The sequence below is a fragment of the Pelodiscus sinensis genome, chromosome 20, assembly GCF_049634645.1.
Source record: "Pelodiscus sinensis isolate JC-2024 chromosome 20, ASM4963464v1, whole genome shotgun sequence".
NCBI lineage: Eukaryota > Metazoa > Chordata > Testudines > Trionychidae > Pelodiscus > Pelodiscus sinensis.
The window spans coordinates 29,713,160-29,727,316 of record NC_134730.1 but is presented as its reverse complement, the minus strand read 5'-3'; the positions used below and the strand labels follow the sequence as shown (position 1 = coordinate 29,727,316).

At 56.9% G+C, this 14,157-nt stretch overlaps 1 protein-coding gene across 1 annotated transcript; it reads left to right on the top strand.

Annotated features, from left to right (window-relative positions):
* Positions 1-335: 335 nt before the first annotated feature.
* On the top strand, positions 336-13,572 carry ARHGDIA (Rho GDP dissociation inhibitor alpha). The gene is made up of 6 exons (XM_075904200.1): positions 336-492; positions 9,602-9,812; positions 10,241-10,324; positions 11,329-11,405; positions 11,516-11,579; positions 11,930-13,572. Exons 2-6 carry the CDS (start codon positions 9,623-9,625, stop codon positions 12,127-12,129), a joined length of 615 nt encoding a protein of 204 aa, XP_075760315.1. The 5' UTR covers positions 336-492; positions 9,602-9,622; the 3' UTR covers positions 12,130-13,572.
* Positions 13,573-14,157: the final 585 nt, after the last annotated feature.

Below are 14,157 nucleotides of genomic sequence, written 5' to 3'. Positions count from 1 at the left end.
CGGGATCCCAGCCCCATTCAAACACGGCGAGGAGCAGCCCCGGGTCTGCGGGGCAAACGGGACCGCGCAGGACTCGCCGCCCGGGCGGACGCTCCCTCGAGCGGGGGGGGGGGCCGGGCGGGGGCCTGGCTCGGTCCCGTGACAGGCGGCAGCGCAGAGACGGGGGGAGCGATCCCCGCCGCCGCCCAGGGGTCTGTCGGGGCAGGTTCGCTTCCGCTCGCCCTGCAGAGACCGGAAGTCCCCCGCCCCCCGCAGCGGGGACGCTCTAGCTAGGCCTCAATCTCGCTCATCTTCGCCGTCGGTCGCGCGCCCCCTCCGCCCTCTGCCGGCCAATCAGCGTCGCGAGGCCGGCTCGGGAAGTGAGGCATTGGGCGCTGCCCCCTTATAACAGGAAGTGACGCCAGTGCCCCGGAAGTGCGGGAGCGCGCGCGGAGGCGGCTGGGCGGATCCGGGCGGCGTTGTCACAGCGGCGCGAGGAGGCGACCGGGCCGGGTAGGGAGGGGCCGCGGCGCGGGCGGGGGCGGGGCCTGCGGCTCGCGCCCAGCGCCCTTGTCCCGGGCTGCAGGGCCCGGGGGGCAGGGCTGAGCCGGATCTCCCGGGTGCGGCCTGAGGGGGGCCCGTGCAGCCCCTCCCCCCCCCGGGGCCCTGGTAACTGCCCGGCGCTTTCGCGAAGGGCCCCGCCGCGCGGGCCGAGGCTGGTGCAGCGGGGGGGGAGGGGCCCGCTCGGGGCGGCGCTGCCTGTTCTGCGAGGGCCACTTAATAAAGGCGCCGAATGTTCATTTATTTCGCAGGTGACGCCAAGCTGGGGGAGGTGGCGCCCTGGGGGCTGCAGTGCTGGGCCGAGTCCTGCTTGTGCCCCGGGCAGTGGGCGCGAGGCGCCTGATTGACGTGGTCTGGGACTCTGCCCCCCCCCCCCCCCCCGGCGAGCGGCACATGCGTGGCTGCGCCTCCGGGCGAGCACAGTGCCCCTTACCACTAGCTGCCTGGCTAGTGCCCCTCCCTTAACCCAGACCTGCAGGGCAGGGAGAGAGTCCAGAGTGACCTGGACAGAGTAGAGGATTGGGCCAAAAGAAACCCGATGAAGTTCCACAAGGACAAGTGTAGAGTCCTGTGCTTGGGAAGGAAGAATCCCAGCATTGTTACAGGCTAAGCAGCAGGTCTGCAGAAAAGGACCTGGGGTTACAGTGGGTGAGAAGCTGGATAGGAGTCAACAGTGCGCCCTTGTAGCCAAGAAGGCGAATGGCATATTAGGATGCATTAGGAGGAGCATTGCCAGCAGATCTAAAGAAGTGAGTATTCCCCTTTATTCGGCTCTGCTGAGGCCACATCTGGAGTATTGTGTCCAGTTCTGGGCCCCCAAAACTATAGAAAGGATGTGGACGCATTGGAGAGGGTCCAGCGGAGGGCGACCAAAATGATGAGGGGGCTGAAGCACATGACCTACTAGGAGAGACTGAGGGATTTGGGTCTGTTTAGTCTTCAAAAGAGAAGAGTGAGGGGGGATTTGACAGCAGCCTTCAACTTCATGACGGGAGGTTCCAAAGATGCTGGAGAGAGGCTGTTCGCAGTAGTGATGGATGGCAGAAGAAGGAGCAATGGTCTCAAGTTACAGTGGGGGTGGTCTAGGTTGGATATTAGGAAAAACTATTTCACTAGGCGGGTGGTGAAGCACTGGAATGGGTTCCCGAGGGAGGGGGTGGAATCTCCATCCATACAGGTTTTTAAGTCTCAGGTTGACAAGAGCCCTGGCCGGGTTGATTTAGTTGGGATTGGTCCTGCCTTGGGCAGGGGGCTGGACTTGACCTCCTGAGGTCTCTTCCAGCTCAATGATTCATATCTTTGTACTTCCCAACCAGCTAATATAAGGAATGCTTATTCAGCACTTCCTATACTATGCAAAGCTGCAGCAAGAGCTTCCTCAATTTTGTATAGTTAGTTTTTAACAAAGGAAGCTGCCATTTTCAGAGCTGTTAGGAAAGAAGCTGGAAAAACCATGGAAGAGATCGTCAATCATCTCTCTTCCTGCACCTTCAGATGGGGCTTTCACACTCTGTAAGCAGGTACATTAGTTTCCTCAACAACCAGGGGCACGCATTTCAGGCCCTCAGCTTTGAAATGTACTCTCTCTGACATTACAGAAGAAACAGTGGGGCTTAATTTAACTAGCCTAATAAGACAGGAAGGCAGAGCAGGGAAACCTCTTCCAGGTTCCTCATCACCTGAGCAATCCAAAATGAGTGAAAATACACCATTTGAGAGAGAGCACTTAACTCAGGGGTGGGCGAGCTTTTTTGTGTTGGGAATCACTAACCCACAGAAAAATCAGTCTGAGTCCACACACAAATAGGAAGCAGAGGGGAGGAAAAAACTAAATTGTCTCCCTGGGGGGGGGAACCCCACATCTCTCACCTGGCCTCCAAGTGAGGAGGAGGAAAAAAGACCCTCACCTCCAGCCCCATGGAGGGGTGCAGGTGCAGGGGCTCAGTGTTCACCCCAGGCCAGATTAACTCTTCTGGGGACCTGGGGCTGGTTGATTTTGTGGGGTCCCCTTAGGCTCTGGGGTGAGGGCCAAAAATGTGGGGTTCAGGTGTGCAAGAGGGACTGCTGGGGAGTGGCTCAGTCTTTAGAAGAAGGAATTGAGATGATGGGGAGCCACTCCCCCTTCTGGAGGAGGGTCTATTCCTGCCAGAGACAGAAGGCCTGTGCTCCTGGCAGAGATGGAAAGGGTCAACCAGTTAACTGGCATAGGGATGTTACATTTAATCCACTAATTGTCTAGTCAATGGCATTTTCATTGACCAGTCTATTAGTGGGGGAGCTGCGGTGGGGTTAGTTCCTGGGAGCTAACCCTGCTGCAGCTCTGCCTTTTAAATGTATGAAGAGCTGGAAGGCCCTCAACATATTTAAAAGGCCAGTGTACAGTGTGGGGGACCTCACGCGATCCGGGACAGCTGATTCCCAGCTTGTGCCAGGTCCCCCCACTGTGCACCAGCCTTTTAAATGTGTTCAGGGCTTGCTGGGTCTTAATTCATTTAAAAAGCAGAGGTGCAATGTCTGAGACTGGTTGTGAGCTGGGAATCACCTGATTCCCAGCTCGTGCTTGGTTCCCACTAGCCCTCTGCCTCCCTTGCCCCCATGGAGACAGTGCTGGGGGGGAACAGGCTTAAGTCAGCTCCCCACAGAGCCAACTCTCCCCCTTGCCGCTTCTGATAGGTGATAAGGGGGGCGGGAGAAGGGACTAGTCAGCTATCCGCAGGGGCGGCCCATGAGCGTAGGCAAATTAGGCAGTTTTCGTGGTCGCCCCATGATTACGTCATGGCCATTGATGCCTGTGCAGGCGGGGGCGCCAATCGCGCCTTTCACCTGGGGCGCCAGCTGCCACAGCCTGCCTCGACCTGCTCCTGGCTGTCCGATAAGCTTATACTTATTGGATAGTCGACTAATTGCTTAAATCCCTAACTGGTTATACAGTAAGCATTGCTGTACCAATGTGCTTACTGGGGTAACTGGTTAACGTGCAAGGGGCTGCTCCAGCGGCTCCCTGCCTATGAACACATAGCTTAAACAGTTAAGGTTTTAAACAGGATTTATAGCCCTCGCTCTGGTGGTACAGAGCTTGTGAGCATGGCCCGTTGGGTGTGCCTGGGAAGTTGTTGCAACTGATTGCTTGACTTGGATTTGCCTAGTAGTGTCAGCCCGCAGGGGTACCTGGAAAGAACAGCCAAGTGCCTGTTACCCTGAGGCCCTTTCTGTCCTGCAAACTCTGAACCGTGGTAAATGGCTCCTTTGGCAGCCCGAAAAGTCAAGGAGCTTGGAAAAAGCTTTGTGTGTCTAGGAGCTTCCTTCCGTTCTGGCTTGGTGCCTTCCCAAAGCAGCAGCGGAGGAACTATGACCTCAGGCCTGTGCCTAGCTGGGTGTGTGTGTGGGGGGTGGGGCGGCAGTACTCTTCCGTGTGCCTCTCTGCCTCTCCAGCTGCATAAGGATCATACAGGCCTCCCCTCCCCAGAGCTCTGCGGCATTGTGTGGCTATGGAGGGCCTTGCTGAGGGCTGTGTAGCAGATTGACTCTGTCCACTTCTGAGGAGAGAGGAGCCTCTGCTGAGTGTAGCAGCCCTGGGCTCGGTTTGCTTTTCCCAGTTCTTGCCTCCAGCAGCTTGTCACGGGCTTAGGAATTCTCTAGTTTCTCTGAGAGGAAGGGAAAGGGCTGGTTCCTGAAGGGCTAATGAAGGATCTACTGCGGCCCTTAGCACTGGCTGCACCAGGGTACTCGCCATGCCAGTGGGGCTGAGGCTGAGGGCAGCAGCAGGTGGTGACTAGCAGAACAGCTTCACTCATTCAGAACTTGGAGGTGGGGGCCTGGGTGCCACTGGGGGGGGCAAGCTAGCCGAGCTGTTTTGGGGAATGAACAAAGGGGACATAGGCCCATACTTGGGCAGCACAGAGGCCTGTTGATCTGCCTTCCCGCTCTGACCAGTGCAGGATTGCAACTGCTGGTGGCGGCAGCAGCTCTTTGGTAATGTCCAAAGCATGCAGACACACCCATGCAGAGCCAAGCCAGCTTCCTGAGCCGAGTGCAGGCCTGGGAGGAGCACTCCAGCACTGCACTGGCCTGCTGTGTTGCTTTGAAAGTAACGACTTTCCACGGGCCAGAAGGCAGGTAGCAGCCTCGGGCACTCAGATTGGGCCTCCTTAGCAAGTGCCTGTGGGGGGAGCCTCTCCTGGATTGCCTTCTGCCTCTGGGTAGCTTGGCCTCATCCAGGCTCCGACCTGGGGCTTGTATTGAACTGTGGCAGCTCAAGGTGGGGACTTCCCTTTCTCTGGTGTGAGGGGAAGATTTGGGAGCAAATGGATTCATCATCCAGAGGAAACGGGGGACTCCGGCCCTGCTGTTCCACAGTCTGTGGCAGATGTTGGGAGATTCTGCCTCTCCCTAGTCTCGTGTGAATAGGCCCTGTCCGGATGCAGTTGTTGGTGAATCCGAAGCTTGGTCGACAAAGGCAGCTGTGTAGGTGTCGACTTTTGTCAAGTGTTGGAACTAAACAGCTTCATGCAGAACATTCAATTCCATCTCCATCCAGAGCTTGTGCTGTGGTTACCAGTGGGGAGCCCTTGGGTGAGGGTGTTGAGCAGGGATTGTTTCTAGGTCTGCTGCTCTTCACCATCTTGGTCAAGGACTTGGCAGTAAGTATAAAATCATTGTAGATTAAACTTGTGGGTGGAGCAGTAAACGGGGAAAGGGCAGCCATGCAGCGAGCTGGATCTGTGCTTCTCCACTGTAGCTGTGAGTACCTTGGTGGTACGTGCAGGTCTTCCAGGGTACACCAGCTTAATGGGTGGGGATACGTTTTATGTTTGGTTTTTGGAAGCAAGTTTTGGGGAGGTGAAATTGGGGTACACAAGACAGATCAGACTCCTGAAAGGGGCGCAATAGTCTGAGAGGTTGAGCCACAGGCCTGGATTATTTGATAAAATAGGCCCATGCAAAGAAAATACTTCAATATACCAAGTGCAGGCACCAAGGACCAAAAGTGTGGGTCACCTAAAAAAAAATTGGGCATGTTGGAAAGCATTGACTGCAAAGGATTTAGGGGTCAGAATGAACAAGCTGCCAGCGTGATGCTGTGGCAGAGCTAATGCAGCCCTTGGGTGTCTAACCAGGAAGGAGTGAGTGGGAGTAAGGAGGTGGCTTTTGCCTCTGTCTGATTCTAGTGTGTGCCACTCTGGGGACACTTTTTTAGAGGATTTTGAAAAACTAGGAGTGCAGAGAAGAGGCCCAGATAATGCCAGGGCTGGACAAAACGCATTAGTGAAGCCAATCTGCTTCGCTTACCCAGGAAGAGGTCTGTGAATATCTCACTGGAGAGGAAATAGCAGGTGCCGAAAAACTCTCTTATCCGGCAGAGAGATGCAGAAGAATCAAAGGCCAGAAGGTGAAGCCAGACAAACGAAAATTAGCAAATTGTTTAACAATGCGGGTGATTAACTATTGGAAGGCTAACGGGGGAGGGATGAGTTCATCTCTGGTCTTCAAATCCAGACTGATGGATGCCTTTCTGAAAGATGCATTGGGCTTGATAGTGAGGTACCGCTGCCATGCGGTCCAGAGAGCAGACCTCTTCCCGCCGAATTCCAAGCTTATGGCTGGAAAGCCCAGTGGATCATAGGATCTGAAGAGGCTTTCTGTGGCGATGTGATGACAGCAGGTGTGGCTGCTCACAGGCTGGGTCAGCGCTGCTGGCTGTGGAATATCAAGTGTAGACTGGCTGTGGAAAATGTTCTTGTTCACCCCAAGGGTCCCTGCTTCCCATCCCAGCTTAGATCTGTGTAAGGCTAATACTGTATGCTGTGGCTGTTCTCGCCTAGCCTGGTGGTGTGAGCCAGATGGTTTCACATTGGGCTTCCTCACTTCCAAATGCGTCCCAAACACCCTGCCAGCACAAGTTATGTAACTCTACCTGTGCTAGAGGGAGCTGCTCCGTGGCTGCTTGATGCCTTCCTTGGGCTATCCAGAGCAGGCAGAAAATCCATTCTCTAGTGTGCTGCCTGGGAACCCAAACAGCCAGCCCAGAAGGCTAGCTCCTCAAACACACAGCTCTGCCCCCAGGAGGAGATTCTGGGCTTGTACCATGCTTGGGTTTCTAGACTCTGGGTTGATTTGCTGGCCACTTGAGCAGCCATATTTGGACCCCAAAGCTAGAGCATTCTTGTGTCTATTTTGATGGTCCAGCTAGGCCTGCTCCTCTCCTGTAGCAGACCCATTCCGGAGATGGCGAGAACATCCCAAAATGGAGCAGAACTGATCCTTTGGTCTCACCCTAAACAAGACTTGCATAAAAGATCTAATTGAACATTTCACTGCAGTCCCTCTAAAACGTCCTACAGGCCTCTTTCACCAAAAGCTGCTGCCAAAGGAGTCTGGAAAGAATGGACCCAGCTTGGTCTGCACTCCCCACCTGCCCTTGTCACAGCTTTCTGGAGTAGAATATGCTGCTGTTCTTCTCCATCAAGTGTGTAATAGAAACAGACTAGTGTGCTATCCCAGGGCATGTGGGGTCCGAGTTCTGGGAGGAGTTGGCTTAGGGTGATCTGTTCGGGGGTTGGAAATGGAATAATTGATCTTTGGCTATGAAATTTGGTAATTAGAAGGCTCACAGATGAAGATCTGAAGGGACCATTAGGATCTAACCTGACTGGTGAATACCACAGACCAGAGGATCTCACCCAGTATCTGCATGGAGCCCAAAGCTTGCATGAGCTTTAGCATATCATTCACAAAATAAAATACTGATTCTTAAGGCTTCAAATGAGTAAGAATCCTCTTCTAGCTGAGCTTTCCCAGTGGCTGCTTCCTTCACTGTTACATTGTGCGCTTTCTCACGTGAAATTGTCTAGCTTCAACCTCCAACCGTTGGATATCTGTTGTAGGTTTTGAACCTGTCTGTAGACCTTCCATTATATTAATTGTGTTGAGCAGAGTATTTTTTGTAGTATGCTAATGATGTGGTATATTGGAAATGGCTCCCTGGAATGGTGAACAGGGTTTTATTTCTTTCTGTTCTGATCTTTGTCTCCTACCACTTAGCATAAATAGATCCAAACTGATGAATGGGTGGCAGGCCGTGTAGGATGTTGGCGTGATGAAGGATTATGGGCATATCTGGACCAGAGCAGGCCAGCCATGCCACTGCAGTTGTGGTACGCTAGGCTGTCTACTACAGGACTGTACTGGCTGAAGGGTTTTCCACTGGTGTAGTTAACCCAGGTCACCAAGAGGCAGTAGCTGTGTTGACCTAGCTTGAGTCTATGCTGAGAGTTAGGATGATCGTAACTACACTACACAGGGAACCAGCATTTTCACAGCCTGACTAATGTAGTGCGGCAGAAGGGTGGGGACTCGGCTGGATCCTTTTGCTGTTTGTTAGTAAAGGGTGATACTTCTGGGGTGTTATAGAATCCTAGGGCTGGAAGAGACCTCGAGAGGTCATCGAGTGCAGCCCCCTGCCCAAGGCAGGACCAACCCAACTAAATCAGCCCAGCCAGGGCTTTGTCAAGCTGAGACTTCAAAACCTCTAGGGATGGAGATTCCACCCCCTCCCTGGGTAACCCATCCCAGCGCTTCCCCACTCTCCTAGTGAAATAGCTTTTCCTAATATCCAACCTAGACCTCCCCCAGTGTAACTTGAGACCATTGCTCCTTGGTCCGTCACTACTGAGAACAGCCTTTATCCATCCTCTTTGGAACCTCCCTTCAGGAAGTTGAAGGCTGCTACCAACCTCCCCCCTTCTCTTCTGCAGACTAAACAAACCCAAATCCCGCAGCTTCTCCTTGTAGGTCTAGGTCATGTGTTCCGGCCCCCTCATCATTTTGGTTGCCCTCCACTGGACCCTCTCCAATGTGTCCACATCCTTTCTGTAGTGGGGGGGACGGGACCAGAACCGTATGCAATACTCCAGATGTGGCCTCACCAGTGCCAGATAAAGGGGAATTATCACTTCTAGACCTATTGTCAATGCTCCCCCTAATGCACCCTAATCTGCCATTCACCTTCTTGGCTACAAGGGCGCCCTGCTGACTTATATCCAGCTTCTCATCCACTGTAACCCCCAGGCCCCCTTCTGCAGAACTGCTGCTTAGCCCGTCGGTCCCCAGCCTGTACCAATGCTTGGGATTCTTCCGTCCCAAAGGCAGGACTCTGCACTTGTCCTTGTTGAACCTCATTGGATTTCTTTTGGCCCAATCATCTAATTGGGCCAAGTGGGGCAGTGTTTGCAAGTGCGGAGCCCGCTCCAGGGAAGCTTCGGGCAGTTCTGGGCTTTCAGAGGCTTCACCCTTCGCTTTACGGCTATTCTGGTCTCCTTCCAAGGAGAGTCTCGCCATGGCGGCTATGGCCTGTGATGCTTGTGGGGGGTGGCTGGAGAGCCAAGTTAACACACAAGTTCATCCAAGAGCTGCTGCTTTCCCAAAGCCTTGTGTGGCTCAGGCCTTCAGCGAGGGCTGAGTGAGGAAGTCGGGGCAGGTGCCTTCCCCGCTCCCTGGGCCAGCCGGTGCTCATTTTGAGCGTGCGTTGAGTGGCAGGCCTGCAGGTCATTGCGCAGGCTGCTGGGAGCAGACTCCCCCTCACTAGCCTTGCGTGCTGGAACAAAGTAGAATGCAGCCAGTCCCAGATCTGCTCTTCGGGGTCCTTCCTCATCGCGCTTCTCCAGGGCGAGCTGCTGGCCTGGCAGCTTAGCAAGCAGAAGGCAGAGTCTGAAATCTTCCTGCCCCCGAGCAGTTGGGCCTCCAAGGGTGGTAACCGAAGATCCTGCACCTGCTTGCTAAGCTGGCCAGGGTGTTTTTCAGAGGGCATGCGCTGCGGGGAAGCAGTGTGCTGGGAATGTCCTGGCCAGGCCATTCCCTAGGACAGCGAGCAAGGCCTCCCGCAGGCCTTCGGAGTGAGGCTGCAGTGAACTGACCTCTCCAAAAATGGGAGCTGCTGGCCCGCTATCTGGGCGGAGCCCTGCTGGGGGGGGGTAGGGGAGGGATGAGGTGTCGGGGGCGTGGGGAGCCCTGCAGGAGACCTCGGCAGTACAGGCTGCTGATTCTGTCCCCTGTTCCTTGCCAGGTGTAACTCTTGTGCGTGAAGATGGCAGAGCAGGAGCCGACCGCGGAGCAGCTGGCCCAGATTGCAGCAGAGAACGAGGAAGACGAACACTCTGTCAACTACAAACCCCCTGCCCAGAAAAGCATCCAGGAGATCCAGGAGCTGGACAAGGATGACGAGAGCCTGCGCAAATACAAGGAGGCACTGCTGGGCTCAGTCAGCATCGCTACAGGTGAGTCTGGTGCTGGCTCAGTGCCCACTGGTCTGGTACAGACACGGCTACAACCGCCAAGACCTCTTCTCTCCACCCCGCCCTGCCTCAGGCAGGTGTAAGACCCCTCCTCCCGGATCTCTCCTGCGTGCCGCTGAGAACCCAGCGCTAGCCCGAGGGGCGAGTGACCCGCTGGAGTACGCCTGACTACTTCCTGGTTCTCTGCTGGTTCTTCCTGGGCTAGCCGTCAGTCACTGGCCCTGGGAATCAGGCTTCTGAGTGTGGGGTTGATGTGGTATAAAAGGGGGCCCTGGGTCTTTGCTCAGGCTGGCCCGTTCTTTCCGGTTCTTCCAGGAACAGAGTGAAAGGCGCGAAGGTGGGGTCAGCCCTAGGGCGGGGACTTCACTAGTGCATCTAGAACTTGTCTTACAGCCTCCTCTTCGCCCTAGATCCCTGTGCGCCCAATGTGGTGGTGACCAAACTGACGCTGGTCTGTGTCGCTGCCCCTGGCCCTCTGGAGCTGGACCTGACAGGTGAGCACGAGACGGGGACTGTGGTCTCCCTTCCAAGGGCACAGGCCTAGGCTAGCTCCGTGCAGCCAGGGCCCCTGGCCTGACCTGGATCCGATGACTTGCCCTGAATGTCTTTCCAAATTCAACCTGCAGGGGCCAGGCTCCTCTTGAATTTGGGGCTTCCAGCCGGGTGTCACAGCTGCTACCTCGCTGCTCCTCATGCCTGAACGGCAGCGCAGAGCCCGGCACGGCACCTGCTGGGGGCAGTCAGTCCTGGAAGCCCAGCTTAGAGCTGCCCAGCCGGGGGCGCCCAGAGCCGCTTGGCAAGCAGGGACTGCTTTCCTGTAGTTAGGAAACACACAGGTCCCCCCCTCCTCCCCCGACTCTGGTCAGGCCTCAGGGCACAGGCCTGAGCCTGCTACAGGAGGGATTCCAAACAGCTCCACAAACAAGTTGTGGCCTTCCCCTGCCCCCCTGTCCCAAAACGAGCTGCCGGACGAAAGCTTCCCGGGGTCTGATCCTTGGAGAATGTTGCACCAAGCTCCAGTGTCAGTAGCTTCCTGCTAGTGTTCAGGGTCCCACCTGGCTGTCTCCAGAGCACGGTTGCTAGGCCTCCATCGGAGGGTCACCTTCATCCTTGCTGGGTCTGGGAAGAGACGCTTGGAGCTGATTCTCACGAGGAGAGTCCTTCTGAAACTCCCATTTCCTCTCGTGGGTGGGTTCCTCGGGGTGCGCGTGGACTAAGGCAGCAACGGTTCCCGTGCGGGAGGTGTGTGTGTGTGTGGGGGGGGGGGGGGGTTTCTACACAGGGACACCCGTGAGGAGGTGCCATTCCTTCCTTGCTGGGTGGAGAGCGTCTGGGACACACTCCCGTGGTGCGCCTTATGCACCCCTCCGGAAAGGGAGCTCCGCCTGCCTGCAGCCTAGCATTGCTTATGTTCCAGTGGCTCAGCCCTGTGCAGGGCCCACCCCACAGGCAAACCGCAACCCGGTGCCGAGAGAGTCCAAGCATCTCCTCTTTGCAGGTGACCTGGAAAGCTACAGGAAGCAGTCGTTTGTGCTGAAGGAGGGGGTGGAGTACCGGATAAAAATCTCCTTCAGGGTAAGAACTTGAGTCGCTGACCTGCGCCTGTCTGCCCTGGCGTGCGGCCCTGGACACCCCGTGTGGGCGATCCCTTGGCCGCTCTGCTGAGGCCGTTCTTTGCTCTGCAGGTGAACAAGGAAATCGTGTCGGGGCTGAAGTACATCCAGCACACGTTCAGGAAAGGTGTGAAAAGTGAGTGCTTCCCTTGGCCGGGGTCTCCCAGCCAGGCCTGCTGCAGTGAGATGGGCCTGCGGGGACGCTGGAAGGCTGCTCCTGGGCATCTTGGGCCCGGCACTGGGGGTGGGGGACCTCTGGGCTGGGCTGCAGGGTGAGGCATTGTCAGCTGCTTTGGCTCTGAGCCTGTTGGTTGGCCTAGAGCGATGCGCAGCTTGGGGCTGAGCACACGGGGCGGCTGGGCTGGGTGGGAGGGGCTCGGAGCAGCAGCGAGGGGCTGATGGAGGGCAGCCCGGCAGTCGGAGGGGCCAGAATCGCTCTGCGCTTCAGCCTCCTCACATGCTCGCTCCCGCCCCTGTCTCCTGCAGTTGACAAGACTGACTACATGGTGGGGAGCTACGGGCCCCGGGCAGAGGAGTACGAGTTCCTGACCCCCGTGGAGGAAGCCCCCAAGGGGATGCTGGCCCGGGGCAGCTACAACATCAAATCCAAATTCACAGATGACGATAAGACTGACCATCTGTCCTGGGAGTGGAACCTGACCATCAAGAAGGAGTGGAAGGACTAGCCCTCCCCGAGCCGGCCCCAGAGAGAGAGTTAGCCAGGCAGTGGCTACAGTAGAATCCCACCCTGTACCAAAGTGCTGACGTTGGCCCCTCCCTCCCTCCCTTCCCACCCTGTCATCCAGCAGAAGAGCTCTCCACTCAGTAACCCCCCTGAGAATCACTGACTGGAGCTGACCAAGCCAGCTGTCTGCATCCGCCCTTGGGCGTCCTGGTCACCCCCCGAAGTGGGCTGCCCCATTGCTGCATCTGACCTTGGTTGGAACAAAGCACAGGCAGGCGCTGGGGGGGGCTTCCCGGGCCGTCCCGTCCCTACACAGAGGGGCTTTGCCTAGTGCTCCTGCTCCTGGGCTGGGAGTAGCTGGTGCCTCCTTTCAGGTGGCTGAGGAATTGTGATTCCAGGCAACCGCTGATCCCGTCTTTAGGCTAAAATCATGTCTGTGGCCTGCCCCCTCCCTTCCTCCCTCCCTCCCTCCAGCCAGTGGCTCGCTCGCCAGCTGGCAGCTTCATTTGTGGCTGTTCCCATAGCCATGATGCCTTAACGTGTGTAAGGGGCATTCTGTAGGGAGGGCCCCACGGGTCTGTCGGCAGGCCGCCTCCTCGGGCCCTCCCTGTGGGTTGGTTTGTTAGGAGCGAGTCGCAACCTCTGACTTGGCTGCTGCCCTGAGAGGAGGAGGCTCGGGGTACCCCCTGCTGCTCCTGCCCACCCCAAGCATCTTTGGATGCCCAGAGACAGCTGGACTGGCAGAGCTCTCCCACTTCTGCTCTGCAGGTGCTGGCCCTGCTAGTGTAGATCTCCGGGCAGCCCTGTCCCCTCCTGTGCCTGCAGCTGGGGCTGGGAGTCACCAGTGCCGCTGTCCCCTCGGAGCCGGTTTTGGCTGTAAAGCACTGAAATGCCAGGGCAGCTCCTGCCACTTCCCTTGGGTTGGTTTTGGGCTGCAGGGTGAACTGGTCCAGTTCTGCAGCTGCTTTCACAACCTGGCCAGACCAGAGCCAGCGGTGGATGGGAGTCCAGAGCGGTTATTGCCTTATGTATCGGTTCTGCCTTTGAAATCGTGCCTGGCCTGTCAGTATTTATTGCCTTGACAAGTAGACTCCGAGCCCCTAGAGCAGTCTCTCTACCCTCTGTTCTCGCAGCACTGCAGCCGGGTGCCCCCAGCACCCTCCGAGCCCTCTGGCTACTAGACAAGCATGTGCCAGCTTGCAGCCCTCCTCTCTGGCTGCTCACTAATGCTGAGGTGGTACCAGAACTGGGACCAAGTGTGTGTGGTTTTCCTGTAGCTACGTCTCTTGCCCCAACTCTTCCTCTCCCCCTGCCGTTTAGAAAGATGATTTTTGTTAACTTGATTTGGTGCATTTTGTCTGTAAATCTTAGACCCAGATTAACAGATTTGGAATCGTCATCTGCTTCCCCTTTTATGACAGTTCAATAAAATCCTCCCCCTGACCGTGTGCTGTCCGAGTCCCTCGTCCTGTTGCAGGAGGGAAGTGGCCTGTGACGCTGCCTGTGGCACAGGGCAGGCCTGGGCCCTCAGTCCCTACGTCCTTGCATGCCAGCGGGTGCGGGGGAAGTGCGGCCCTCCCTCCACTGCTGCAAAGGCTTGTATGGAAAACTGTCCCTTCCAGTCAGCGCACTCCTGTCCCGAGGCCTCTGCTAGGGGCGGCGGTGGGAGCGGGCACGGTGCGTTTACACAGGGCTCTGCTCGGGGCTTTCCGGCAACCGAGAGGAGGAACCCTGAGCCCCCAGTAGCGGAGACCCGGCTGCTAGGGGCGGCGGTGGGAGCGGGCACGGTGCGTTTACACAGGGCTCTGCTCGGGGCTTTCCGGCAACCGAGAGGAGGAACCCTGAGCCCCCTGTAGCGGAGACCCGGCTGCTAGGGGCGGCGGTGGGAGCGGGCACGGTGCGTTTACACAGGGCTCTGCTCGGGGCTTTCCGGCAACCGAGAGGAGGAACCCTGAGCCCCCAGTAGCGGAGACCCAGCTGCTAGGGGCGGCGGTGGGAGCGGGCACGGTGCGTTTACACAGGGCTCTGC